General features: G+C 38.2%; 1 protein-coding gene and 2 non-coding genes across 4 annotated transcripts in view; 2 read left to right on the top strand and 1 right to left on the bottom strand.

The window, feature by feature from the left end:
- LOC126354803 (huntingtin) overlaps window positions 1-13721 on the top strand; it is a 472584-nt gene that overhangs the window by 27126 nt on the left and 431737 nt on the right. For both annotated transcript variants that reach the window (XM_050004721.1, XM_050004723.1), the window contains exons 4-5: window positions 3548-3701; window positions 3802-3943. In XM_050004721.1, the coding sequence (XP_049860678.1) occupies window positions 3548-3701; window positions 3802-3943 (296 nt within the window). The remainder of the gene's footprint in view (window positions 1-3547; window positions 3702-3801; window positions 3944-13721) is intronic.
- Window positions 2423-2494, bottom strand: Trnas-aga (transfer RNA serine (anticodon AGA)). Its single transcript has one exon. It is a non-coding gene; the product is annotated as a tRNA-Ser (tRNA).
- Window positions 2943-3014, top strand: Trnas-aga (transfer RNA serine (anticodon AGA)). Its single transcript has one exon. It is a non-coding gene; the product is annotated as a tRNA-Ser (tRNA).

Raw genomic sequence — 13721 nt, 5'->3', positions numbered from 1 at the left:
GTCACTAGTAGAGAATACAAGTCCAAACCACTGCCAACCAGTCGATACCGACGCGTCGCAAGTTTCCAGCCAGGGAGGCCACAGTACGGTTCGGTCGTCGTGAATCCACCAGCCGGGTAGTAACACAGTCATCGGCGCAGATTGAACTGCTTAAACGGGCTCAGGGAGCTCGCTTAAATCCGCAGGTCCTGCCAATCAGAGTGTTGGTAGATGGCGCCCGTATACGGTTGCTCACTCTGGTGGCAAGAGCAGCACCGCCAGGGTAATCCGTATTGATAGTGGTGTGTACGCTGCCGCTAACCCCGCGACGACGCATTCACTTGCGCCAGTTGTTGACATCGTGTGCGGCACCAGCGGTACTCGCTGTGTGTCGTGCGTGTTGTATCACGCCGCGCTGAGTTGACGGCTGCCGTGCGGCGGCCGATACAACACCTTTGTTTAACCTTCCTTTGCTATACAAATTCCATCCAGAATCAAAAGTTTCATTGTCATGTGTACATGCTTGGAACTCTTTTGCATGTTTAGTATGTTACGCAGATTATGATGGGAACTACTATTGGAACCTCACCACAAGTGCAGTAGTAATTTGATATGATGAGGTATGATTTCCTGCAGCTGTGTGTTACTTCTAGGAATATATATTTTATCTCTTATATTTAACTGAGAAGGCTGAAAATGTTTTGGACAAGATATTTGTATGGTGCAAAAAGTGGCAGTTGACTCTAAGCAATAAAGAGTATCATTCACATCAGCACTGAAAGGAATCCATTAAATTTTAGTTACAGATAAATCACAAAGAGCTAAAGGCCATAAATTCAGGCAAATACACGGGGATTACAAGTGTGAGCAATTTAAATTGGAACAGTCACATAGAAAAATTGGGGAAGATGAACAAAAAACTACATTTTATTTGCAGTACACTTAGAAGATTCAACAGATCTATCACTGAGTATGCTGTGCTTGTCTATTCTCTTCTGGAGTATTGCTGCATGGCATGGAATCCTTACCAGGTAGAATTAAACAGTGGTTTTGTTACCAGGTAGAATTGATGGGGGACATAAAAAAAAGATTGAAGGAGGGCAGATTGTTTTGTATTATCACAAAATAGGGGAGTATTGTGACAGATGTGATACTCAAGTTAGTGAGCAATCATTAAAACAAATGAATCTTATGGTGCGGTAGAGCTTTTCACATAATTTCAGTCACCAGCTTTTCTGCTTTGAACGTGAAAATATTTTGTTGACACCCACCTACAGAGGGAGAAATGATTGTCGTAATAAAACAAGAGAAATTAGAGCTCGCACAGATAGATTTAAGTATTCAGTTTTTCCAAGTGCTGTTCAAGAGTTGAATGGTAGACAGAGAAACTGAAGTTGTTTCATCTGCCAAACACTTAGGTGGGAATTTGCAGAGTAGTTGTATGGACATAGATATAAGTATAAATGTGTCTGGGTCTGGGTTTGAGGTGTGAAGTCTGTCGAGTAGCCCAAAAATTCCCCACATGCATCTCACATGTTGTTCTCTATTACCTGAGTAGCTGTTCCCTGAATGCAGTGGGCAGGAAACAGTAAGCAATATTGTACTGTTCCCCATCCGCATAGAAATCCACACTTTGGTGAACTTTTTTTCTGATGGTACTCTGCACTATACTGGTCCGTGGATGTTGAATGGAAATGCGAACAACACTGGGTGAACATCACAAAGTGTGATATTACCACTAATGTTCTCAGTGTGGAAGTTTGGTCTACGAAGTCAAGATTGCTCTGTGGTTCTTTACTGACAATATTGTTGTTGACAGGGAAGTAAGATGACTATAGCAAAATGCAGAATAAATTGGGCTGTATTTCCACTTGATGATGCACTGTGATTCAGATTCTGTAAATGTGTGTGAATGCTGATAATACACACAAACAAATGAGAGATAACAGTGATATTTGTAAATGTCTGGAGTCTGACACTTCATGTAAATACGTAGGGGTAACAATATGAAGTTAGAAGAAAGGAAACAGATTCATGAAAGCAATACAGTGAAGTCAAGTGGGATACACATATTTTTCTTCATGTGATATCTGAAGAGAAATTTATGTTGTGTTACCATATTTACCAAAGTACAAGATGACCCTGATTATAAGACGACCTCCTTTTTTTCTAGAGCGCTCTTAATAAAAAATTATTTTAGCATATTCTGACTCATCAAAATTACAAACTGTTTGATTGACATAATTTATCTGACTAAAAAGTTAACATTATACCTATTCTAAATTTGTGCCATTTATTGATTTTCTACATTTTGATAATAGAGAAGGAAATAAAATAAATGAAAAGAAATATAATTAAATGTGTCCTTTGAGACTCCCGTCTCGTTATTATCTCACGATAATGATCAAATATGATCGAAGCAGACTAAATCAATTAAAATTTGTGCCGCGGCCGGGACTCGAACCAGGGTCTTCTTGCTTTCTAGGCAGATATGCTACCACTACACCACCGAGGCACTATGGCAGACATAGCTGCACGAACTACCTAGGTCGAGTTCCCACCCCAACACAAACTTTAATTCATTTTCCCTTAATATCGTCACTATTGCCAGGGCTCGCCGGTATTGGCGAGCTATCCAGCATTGGACATAGCGGGACGTCTGCTGTACCATATGGTGATCTTCTCAGATCTTATAATTAAATGTGTCCTTTGAGACTCCCGTCTCGTTATTATCTCACGATAATGATCAAATATGATCGAAGCAGACTAAATTATAATTTAATTATAAGATCTGAGAAGATCACCATATGGTACAGCAGACGTCCCGCTATGTCCAATGCTGGGTAGCTCGCCAATACCGGCGAGCCCTGGCAATAGTGACGATATTAAGGGAAAATGAATTAAAGTTTGTGTTGGGGAGGGAACTCGACCCAGGTAGTTCGTGCAGCTATGTCTGCCATAGTGCCTCGGTGGTGTAGTGGTAGCATATCTGCCTAGAAAGCAAGAAGACCCTGGTTCGAGTCCCGGCCGCGGCACAAATTTTAATTGATTTAGTCTGCTTCGATCATATTTGAAAAGAAATAGTTTACATTAATTTGTGGACTGTTTTCTCTTATACATTTTTTGCTTACTAACCTTGTCGTCTATGGTATCACTATTTTTAATCACCATCCTGATAGCAGAGCTGAGAACTTTATTTCTTCATTGTGATAAATGTGACTGTTTCTTTCAAGTGTGTTGCAATTTCTGAGGTTGTGGTTACTGTTGTGGGACCTGAGAACACATCTGATTTTATCTGAATACATATTGGATTTCGCTTCTATACTGACATGAGAATGTTACAGTGTCTGTTGCTTACAGACATATCATCTGCCAATAAGTGAACAGTGACTGAATTTCTCATTTGGAACCCAGTTAAATTGATCCATGTTTGTTTATATTTTGTGTAATAAGTGCATGAGAATTAATTGCAGTATTGTTTGGAAAAGTATTGGTACCAGTATTTATACTTTTAATCCCAGGTCAGTTATGGAACAGGATTCATAATGTTCATATTCTTTTCGAACAGGCCACAGAAGGGAAAACCCTATGTGCTGAATCTGGTGCCATGCATCATTGCTGTTGCTCAACGAACTGAAGAATCTGTACTGGAAACACTTGCCTTAGCAATGCCAAAGATATTCAAGCCTCTGGGGAATTTCACCACAGATAATGATATTAAGGTAAGATTTAACCACTGATATTGTTTAATTCTGTTTAGCAAACTGCTTTGTAATTAATATTTCTTTGTTTTACCTTCCTATTTAATTTTTGTTCAAACAGAACCTTCTGAAGGCATTTCTACACAACTTGTCATCCAACTCTGCAGTTGTCCGCCGAACAGCAGCTGCCAGTATACTAGCGCTGTGTGTATATTGCAGAAAGCCACATGTCTTCCTCTCATATACTTTGAATATTTTAATGGGTAAGTGTTGATTTATATTAGCCTAATAGTGACAGTATAAACAGAACTCGGCTGATTTATGTCACTGTAAATAAAGAGTTGAAATTTGTGTACTAGAGGTGTCCTTTGAATTATGATATTCTTAAGGAGTCATATTTATGTCTTCAACTGCAGCCTGTTCCCTGGTCTATTTGTTTGTTTTTGTATCTCTTATAGTAATTTCCAGTATGCGTATCTTCAGTGTATGATGAATGACAGTCAATTCTTCAATGATTTTCATGTTAAAAATCCTTTTCTCACTGCCACAAGTCAAACCTGGTAATAAATTCATATATCATTTATTTACTTATTTGTTGGTTCTCTGAATCTTTTTCATACAAGACATGAACATGGTGATGTACAAAAGGTAAATTATGGTATTGGTCAGATGTAGTTTAATGTGATGCTTGATGACATGAGACGACATAATAGTAACTTACAAAAAATGAAGCTAATATGATTTTACATTAGAAGTACAAGTGCTTGCATTAATATTTATTACAGTGTCATTGTTGCTAATTTGTAATACAATTAGCATGGAAATTTTGTGAGATAATGTTTTATTAAATGAGAATTAGTTAGTGCACAACTATGACTACACACATATGAATGCTTGACAACCACAGAGTAACAGTAACAAATAGGAATAAACAGAAAGCTGTCAATTTATGTATCTCGACATGTCCTCTTAAATTGACATTGACAAATAAAACAATACGAAGTTCAATTGTACAGTCATTCCTTCATTTATTTCACAAGACCACAGTTTCTTACACATGTTTCATGTCTTGCATTAGTTAGGGGTTTTCTAAAATCATCAGCTAACCTTTCTTTCAGAAGGCAGGTGTTCAATATTAATAACACCTGATCGAAAATGCCTTCTTGTAAAGTGATATTATATACCTATGTGCTTGGATCCAGACTTTGTCACTAGATTCTTAGCCGACTGAATTTCTCCTTTATTACCATATATACTGAATTGTGAATTGTGTTTTATTCATCTCATTATGTACATTTGCAATCCATTTGGTTTGCATACAGGAGACATGTCAAAAATTTGTAAAACAGTTAGAATGATTTTTGCATAATAAATAATAGCACTTTAATAAATAATAACACTACAAAGCTATTTCTTGGAATGTGCAACACATTGTATCCAGTTCAAATTTTGTTCAGCCCGCATGAATTCATCCACTGAGTAATAACACTTCAGTGTCAGTACCTGAAATCATAAACAAGACATTTTAGAAATCAAACTTAAGGAAAAATTGGTTGTAAATCCAGTTCATATATCTAAATGCTTCAATGAGTTTTTCATAAATGTAGCAAAATCTGATTTAGACATAGCAAATTATGAGCAGAAAGTAAACGGTTTTGGGTTAAAAGGCAATACCAGTGAATGTCTCAAAAAATTCAACACAGTCTCAGCAACATTTGTTGAAAATGTCATACTCTCCTTAAAAGACAAAAACTCTGCTGGCTGGGATGGGATACCCAGCAAAATAATTAAAAATGTTTACAACATAATAGCTCATCCTCTCTATCTTATAATAAACATATCCTTTGAAGAAGGTTACTTCCCTGATCTCTTGAAATACGCGGAAGTGAAACCATTGTTTAGCTGTCATATCAAAAATATTTGAAAAAAAAAAATGCTGCTTTACAGATACAATGCTTCATCTCACAGAATGATATCATTTCACATAACCAATTTGGCTTCCAACAAGGCAAAAACACAGTAGATGCGATAAATGAGTTTATTGAAAAAATTACTTTATCACTAGATAGGAAAGCTAAGGTCACAGGAATATTCTGTGATCTTACAAAAGCATTCGACTCTGTAAACCATGCACTGATGCTTTCCAAACTCAGCAGATGTGGAATAAGGGGTGTTGCTTTGAAATGGTTTGAATCATATCTCTTGGAGAGGAAACAGAGGGTAGTAATCACATCAAATGGAGCAGACCACTTCTCCGAGTGGAAACTGTCTCACAAGGTGTTCCTCAAGGCGCAATCCTTGGACCCATTTTATTCCTATTCTATGTAAATGATTTACCTCTCAATATAAATACTCATTTAACTTTGTTTGCAGATGAACTTCTGCCCTAATTGAAAAATGAAAATTCTGACGATATACCACATAGTGTCATGAATACGTTAAGTAACCTTGAAACATGGTTCAGTCAAAATGGCTTAAGGTGAAACACTTCAAAAACTGAAGAAATCTATGTCACTCACAAAAATAAAAAAATGGAAAAACTTGACTCAGTCAGGTTCCTGTGAATAAACTTGGACAGAACTTTGAATTGGAATTCTCATATAGAATATCTAGCAAATAAATTAAACAGACTTGCATTTGCAATGGAAATTTTAGCCTGTGCCACTGATGTAGCCACCAGGAAAATAGCATATTATAGCTACTTTGAATTGGTTATTCAATATGGAATAATTTTTTGGGGAAACTCGGGAAATGTTACACAAATTTTAAAGTTACAAAAAAAAGAATTGTTCGCAACATGTGCTCTGCACGGCTGAGGGCATCATGTCGACCATTATTTAAAGACCTAAAAATGTTAACTGTCCCCTCTTTATACACCTTTGAGGTGGTTCTTTTCCTATGCAGCAGAGCTGATCTATTTAAAAAAAATTAATTTTGAACACTCATATGTCACAAGACATAAAGAGAACTTTATGCTCACCTCTCATCACTTAAAAATGCATGCTCACACTCCTCAGTATATAGCTATGAAAATTTACAACACAATAAAAGGGTGTGGCATAATGAATATGAAGATATTTTAAAAAGCAAGTTACATGATTTTCTAATTGAATGATGCTGCTACTCTTTGGAAGATTTCATGATGGACAAAGTGATACTTTTAGCTGGATCCCTAAAATGGAATAAAAATTTATGATAGTTATAGCAGATGTAAATTCTTTAAGTTTGACTAATTGCAAGTAAGTAAATGCTCCACAAAGTATTATTCTAAGTATGACAAAATTTTAAATAATCAAATTGTAACCTTAACATGTCTCCTGTACATCACACACATGTTCTGAAATTGTGTACGTTATGAGATGAGTAAAACACATTTCACATTTCATATTGCTTTCTTTTAAGTGAACCTAAATTCATCTCCACCAACTTGTTCCGTTTTAATTTATTACAAATTTTCATTCTCATGTATTGAGGTCCCTGGGCATCCAGTTTGAGGCGATGGGTGGGGAGCATGAAATTTTCTTTGTTTCTCGTATCATGTGAATGGACAAAATGGTTTCTCTCAAATAATTCATATCTGGCGTACAAAAATATAATAATCTCATATATGTATAAGGATGGCAGAGTTAATATTTTAAGTTTTCTAAATAATGGTTGACATGGTTCATTGTGATATGCAGTGCACATATTTTGTTTGATTTTTTTTCTGTATTTTTAGTATCCGCACATTGTTTGTCGAGTTACCCCAAAAAACAATACCATACCTAATAATGGATTCAAAGTAGCTTGTATATGCTACGTTTCATGTGTCCATGTCAGTTGAACTCGATAATATTTGCATTGCAAATGCAAAGCTACTCAGTTTGTTTGCCAGGTATTCAGTGCGTGCCTGCCAGCTCAAATTTTTATCTACATTTAAACCTAAAAATTTGACTGAGTCAATTTGTTTTATACCTTGGTTGTTGCGCACAATCTTAATCTGCTCACATTTTGACTGTTTGGTTTTTAACTGCGTCATGTGAGTCTTATATATGTTTAGATTCAACCCATTTAACTGTAACCAAGTTTCTAAGGTACTAAGGGTACTGATCACAGATTTAGGAATTTTTTTCCAAATCCTAATCTTCAACTGAGAGAGAAGTATCAGTATACTTTAAGTGACGTGGCAAAGTTACGTAGATCGTAAGCTCTGTTAGTGAACACACTTCTCCCAATAAGAGATCGGTTTGTTAATACAGTAACTGTAGTGTTTGACTTTGGTTATGGAGCCACAACCTCTCTCTCCTTACACTGCTTCATCACTATCAAAGTGAAGTCCTGGAACGTGTTCTTTAAGTTTTTGAAACAGATGAAAATCTAATGGGGCCAAGTGGAACTGTATGGAGAATGATAAATGACAGTGAACCCAAGGCATAGGATTTCTGCAGAGTTCACAGCACTCGTGTGTGGTCTGGCATTCTCTTGCTAAAAGAGAGTGTGCTTCATGTGTGGATGAACTCTTCGAATTTGGAACTCTATTACAGCATGTTGTTTCTCATGCACTCTAATAGCTACGTTACTCATCACCATGTTATACGCTACACATTAGAGCCCTCTTGTCACAGAAGGCTACAAGTTTGTAAACATGAAGAATAAAGATGTAGAATGTTAATGACATTCGTTTATTTAAAAAGCTTTAAGAGCTTTCACATAAAAAATTTGGATGCGGTACTTTTCAGCATGTTGTTCTATATATAATGAAAATTGCTTCATGTTGTAATAGTAGTTTTTAAAACTGTGAAAACTCTGTCAGATACAGTACTTTTGTTTTTACATCTGGGTCTGTGCGCTGCAAGCTGCTGAATAGTGTGGCAGAAGATAAGTTGTGTACCAGAAGCACTGTCCTCCTCCTTGTTTCATTTAGAGATGCGTGTTGAATGCTGCAGAAGGACTTGTATTTATGTAAGCTTGCAGCTGGGTCCAATTTTCAGTTCAACCATTGTAGAAGAGTCTGTGCTCCGCAGTACGTAATTCAGTGTCGTGATGGAATGATAGTCTGAGGTGTTTTTGGTGCGCATATCCAGATTGCAGTCGGTTACTAGAGAGATTCCTCTGTCTCTTGATTAATCTTTCCTAGCCAACTCGTTCGTTGACATCATCTGTTGAATGTATCTGGAATTTCACTGGCAACATTTGGCTTGTGATTTTATTAACTGTATGATTATGGAAATGGAAGAGGATGTAGATGAAGAGGAAATGGGAGATACGATACTGTGTGAAGAGTTCGACAGAGCACTGAAAGACCTGAGTCGAAACAAGGCCCTGGGAGTAGACAACATTCCATTAGAACTACTGATAGCCTTGGCAGAGCCAGTCCTGACAAAACACTACCATCTGGTTTGCAAGATGTATGAGACAGGCGAAATTCCCTCAGACCTCAAGAAGAATATAATAATTCCAATCCCAAAGAAAGCAGGTGTTGACAGATGTGAAAATTACCGAACTATCAGTTTAATAAGTCACAGCTGCAAAATACTAACGCAAATTTCTTGCAGATGAATCAAAAAACTAGTAGAAGCCGACCTCGGGGAAGATCAGTTTGGGTTCCGTAGAAATGTTGGGACATGTGAGGCACTACTGACCCTACGACTTATCTTAGAAGAAAGATTAAGGAAAGGCAAACCTACATTTCTAGCATTTGTAGACTCAGAGAAAGATTTTGACGATGTTGACTGGGATACTGTCTTTCAAATTCTGAAGGTGGCAGGGGTAAAATACAGGGAGTGAAAGGCTATTTACAATTTGTACAGAAACCAGATGGCAGTTATGCGTGTTGAGGGACATGAAAGGGAAGCAGTGGTTGGGAAGGGAATAAGACAGGGTTGTAGCCTCTCCCCGATGTTATTCAATCTGTATATTGAGCAAGCAGTAAAGGAAACAAAAGAAAAATTCAGAGTAGGTATTAAAATCCATGGAGAAGAAATAAAAACTTGGAGGTTTGCCGATGACATTGTAATTCTGTCAGAGACAGCAAAGGACTTGGAAGAGCAGTTGAATGGAATGGACAGTGTCTTGAGAGGAGTATATAAGATGAACATCAACAAAAGCAAAACAAGGATAATGGAATGTAGTCGAATTAAGTCGGGTGATGCTGAGGGAATTAGATTAGGAAATGCGACACTTAACGTAGTAAAGGAGCTTTGCTCTTTGGGGAGCAAAATAACTGATGATGGTCAAAGTAGAGAGGATATAAAATGTAGACTAGCAATGGCAGGGAAAGCGTTTCTGAAGAAGAGAAATTTGTTAACATCGAGTATAGATTTAAGTGTCAGGAAGTCTTTTCTGAAAGTGTTTGTATGGAGTGTAGCCATGTATGGAAGTGAAACATGGACGATAAATAGTTTGCACAAGAAGAGAATAGAAGCTTTTGAAATGTGGTACTACAGAAGAATGCTGAAGATTAGATGGGTAGATCACATAACTAATGAGGATGTATTGTATAGGATTGGGGAGAAGAGAAGTTTGTGGCACAACTTGATTAGAAGAAGGGAGCGGTTGGTAGGACATGTTCTGAGGCATCAAGGGATCACCAATTTAGTATTGGAGGGCAGCGTGGAGGGTAAAAATTGTAGAGGGAGACCAAGAGATGAATACACTAAGCATATTCAGAAGAATGTAGGTTGCAGTAGGTACTGGGAGATGAAGAAGCTTGTACAGGATAGAGTGGCATGGAGAGCTGCATCAAACCAGTCTCAGGACTGAAGACCACAACAACAACAACAACGATTTGATGTCATGACATGCACAAAATTCTACACCAGTTTGTGGTGGCTTCACCAAATACTGATTTTGCACCGGGGACAATGTTGGATTGTTCTGTATATTTACTTTTTGTATTCTAATAGGCTATGTGTGAAGTTAATGTATTCATTTCTTATTGTTTCTCCATGGTTTATCATTTTTCAAAAGAGTTAGGGTAAGAATTGTTCAAGAATTTACATTGGCTGCATATGAGTTCAATACATCAGAGTTGGAGGCAGGGAGGAGTACACAGCATTGTGATATTATGAGCAGTGAGGTCATTATGCAGTTATTCAGAAGCAGAATGTTGGGTTGAGCTGTAGATAGCTGGCAAGTTGCTGTGCAGGGGGCCGGGTCAGGTAAGTGAGGGGGTGCTAGCCAGTGTGTCCAAGTTAGGACAGCAAGCCGTGTGTGGTGGTGGGAAAGCCTCCTGACTAGCCACAGTGGCCTACCGATGTGGAAAATGCGGTGGCAGCAGGGAGGATGTGCCACTGTGAGCACAAGGAAGTAAAGCAATATGGCCAGAAACTGACCCTGTTGAAACTTGCATGTAGAATATTCACTGCAAACACTAAAATGATTTCCAGACATGATATGCAAAATCTGAAAACAGTGTCGAACAAACATTAGTGAGACCAGCACACTAACATTATTACTGTTTATGTAAAGCCTTTATTATTGAAGTTATTAACAGCTGTATTAGAAATTCTTCTGGAAAACCTGGAATTCTTAGGAAATTACATTTAACTTTGAACAATCAGGAATATTTCAGGGAATTGTGCAATTTTAACGTAGCATTGAAATGGAATTTTATTGAGTTTTATAAATCACAAATTTTAAAATACTTAATATCTCAAAGTGTGTTAATTATATATAAAATTATCAGTGTTTAAAAGCTGTGGTTATACTAGTGGTTATGCCTGGTATATAGCTCAGTTGAGAGGAAAGAAAAGTCATTATTGTGGTATGCTCAGTTTGGCAGTGGCCATTCATCCTGATAGACTGGTAGTGCAATGATTGCAGCATAGCTGGTATATGACATGGCTGCTTTCACAGATGGCACAGCATGTGATGAGGTAGGACAAGCCTGTAATGGGACTAGAATAGGAAATGCTCGGTGGGTGGACTGGACAGGTCTTCCACCTGCATTTTCCACAGGGATATTATCACCATGGGATTGGAAATGGCATAGAGATGGACTAGGATGTCATGGAGGTTGGGTGGGGGACAGAACACAACTTTTGTATGGAGGGGAAGGATCTTGGGGTTTGGGCTGTATGTGCGTCTTTTCAGTGCATGATGACAGATAATCAAAGTCTTGAAGTAAAATGTGCTTCAGTTACTCCAGTCCAGGGTGTTACTTGGTGATAATGGGGGTACTCCTTTGTAGCTGATTCATGAGGGTGGTGGGAGAATTAAGAGTGTGTGGTGATATGGCACAGGAAATCTGTTTGTGTACTCGCTCTGATAGTACCTGTCTGTGAAGGCCTTTGTTAGACCTACAGCCTACAGGGCAAGGAACTTATAGTCACTGCAGATACACTGTCCTCATGTGGCCAGACTATATGGGAGGGATTTTTTGGTGTGAAGGGGTGACAGCTGTTGAAATGCAGGTACTGTTAGTGTTTAGTGGCTTTAATGTGGGCAGAGGTGTGGATGCAGCGATCAGAGAAGAGGTGGTCAGTGTCCAGGACGGTGGCATGCTGAGATGAGAAGAGTCAGGTGAACGGGTTGGGATAGAAGGTGTTGAGGTTGTGAAGGAATGAGGATAGTGTGCCTTGGCCCTGACTCCAGATCATAAAGATACCATCAATGAACATGAACCAGAGTGGCAGTTTGGGAGGTTGCCATAGGAGGCTGCTACGCGGGTACCCATGACTGTGCCTTTTTTTTTTTTTTTTTACCTTCCCATAAAAGGAGAAAAGGAGAAGTAGTTGTATGTTAAGATAACATTAAAGAGATTTATGAAGAATGAGGTTATGGGTTTGGAGTCTGAAGGGGCATGGGCATGAGGAATGTCATTGTGTAGAGAAGTGGCATCAACAGTGACGAGTAGGGATTTTTGTGTGTGTATGTGTGTTTGTGTTTGTGTGTGTGTGTGTGTGGGGGGGGGGGGGGGTGCACGCACCTGCATATGTGGTGTTTTTTCTCTTAAGAAGACCTTGGCCAAAACCACAAAATGTGACACTCTTCATTGTGCCTGTCTGCGCACTTACATATGTGTTTTTTCCCTTAAGAAGGCCTTGGCCAAAAGCACAAAGTGTGACACTCTTTTCATTGTGCCTGTCTGTAACTCAGCGTTTCTGAAAGCTTTCGATAACGGCAACCAGGTAGATGCAGTATTTCTTGATTTCCAAAAAGCATTTCACTCAGTACCACACCGATCTTTGTTGTCAAAAGTACGATCATATGGGGTATCAAGTGAAATCTGTGACTGGATTGAGGACTTTTTGGTGGCAAGGACACAGCATGTTATCATGGATGGAGAGTCATAAGATGTAGAAGTAACTTAAGGTGTGCCCTGGGGTAGTGTGTTGGGACCCTTGCTGTTCATATTGTATATTAATGACCTTGCAGGCAATATCAAAGTAAAATCAGGCTTTTTGCAGATGATGCCATTATCTGTAATGAAGTACTATCTAAAAGAAGCTGCATAAATATTCAGTCAGATCTTGATTGTCAACTCACTCTAAATGTTCAGAAACGTAAAATTTTGTACTTCAAAACCAAAAACAAAAATACATAATATTCTGTGATTATAATATCAATGAGTTATTGTTGGAATTCTCCAGCTTGTACAAATACATGGATGTAACACTTTTAGGGATATGAAATGCAATGATCACACAGGTTCAGTTGTGGCTGAAGCAGGTGATAGACTTTGGTTTATTGATAGAATACTAGGGAAGTGCAGTCAGTCTACAAAGGAGATTGCGTACAAATCACTTGTGTGACCCATCCTGGAATATTGCTCAAGTGTATGGGACCCATTCCAGATAGGACTAACATGGGGTATTAACCCTATACAGATAAGGGCAGCACGAATGGTCACAAGTTTGTTTAATGCATGGAAGCATGTCACAGTGATACTGAAGGAACTGAACTGGAAGACTCTTGAAGATAGATATAAACCATCCTGAGAAAGTCTATTAACAAAGTTTGAAGAACCGGCTTTGAATGATTACTCTAGGAATGTACTACAATCCCCTACCTATTGCTCACACAGGGATCGTGAGGATAGTATTAGAATAATTTTACTCC

The sequence above is a fragment of the Schistocerca gregaria genome, chromosome 3 (assembly GCF_023897955.1).
Source record: "Schistocerca gregaria isolate iqSchGreg1 chromosome 3, iqSchGreg1.2, whole genome shotgun sequence".
Taxonomy (NCBI): Eukaryota; Metazoa; Arthropoda; class Insecta; order Orthoptera; family Acrididae; genus Schistocerca; species Schistocerca gregaria.
This window is presented reverse-complemented; position numbering and strand designations above follow the sequence as displayed.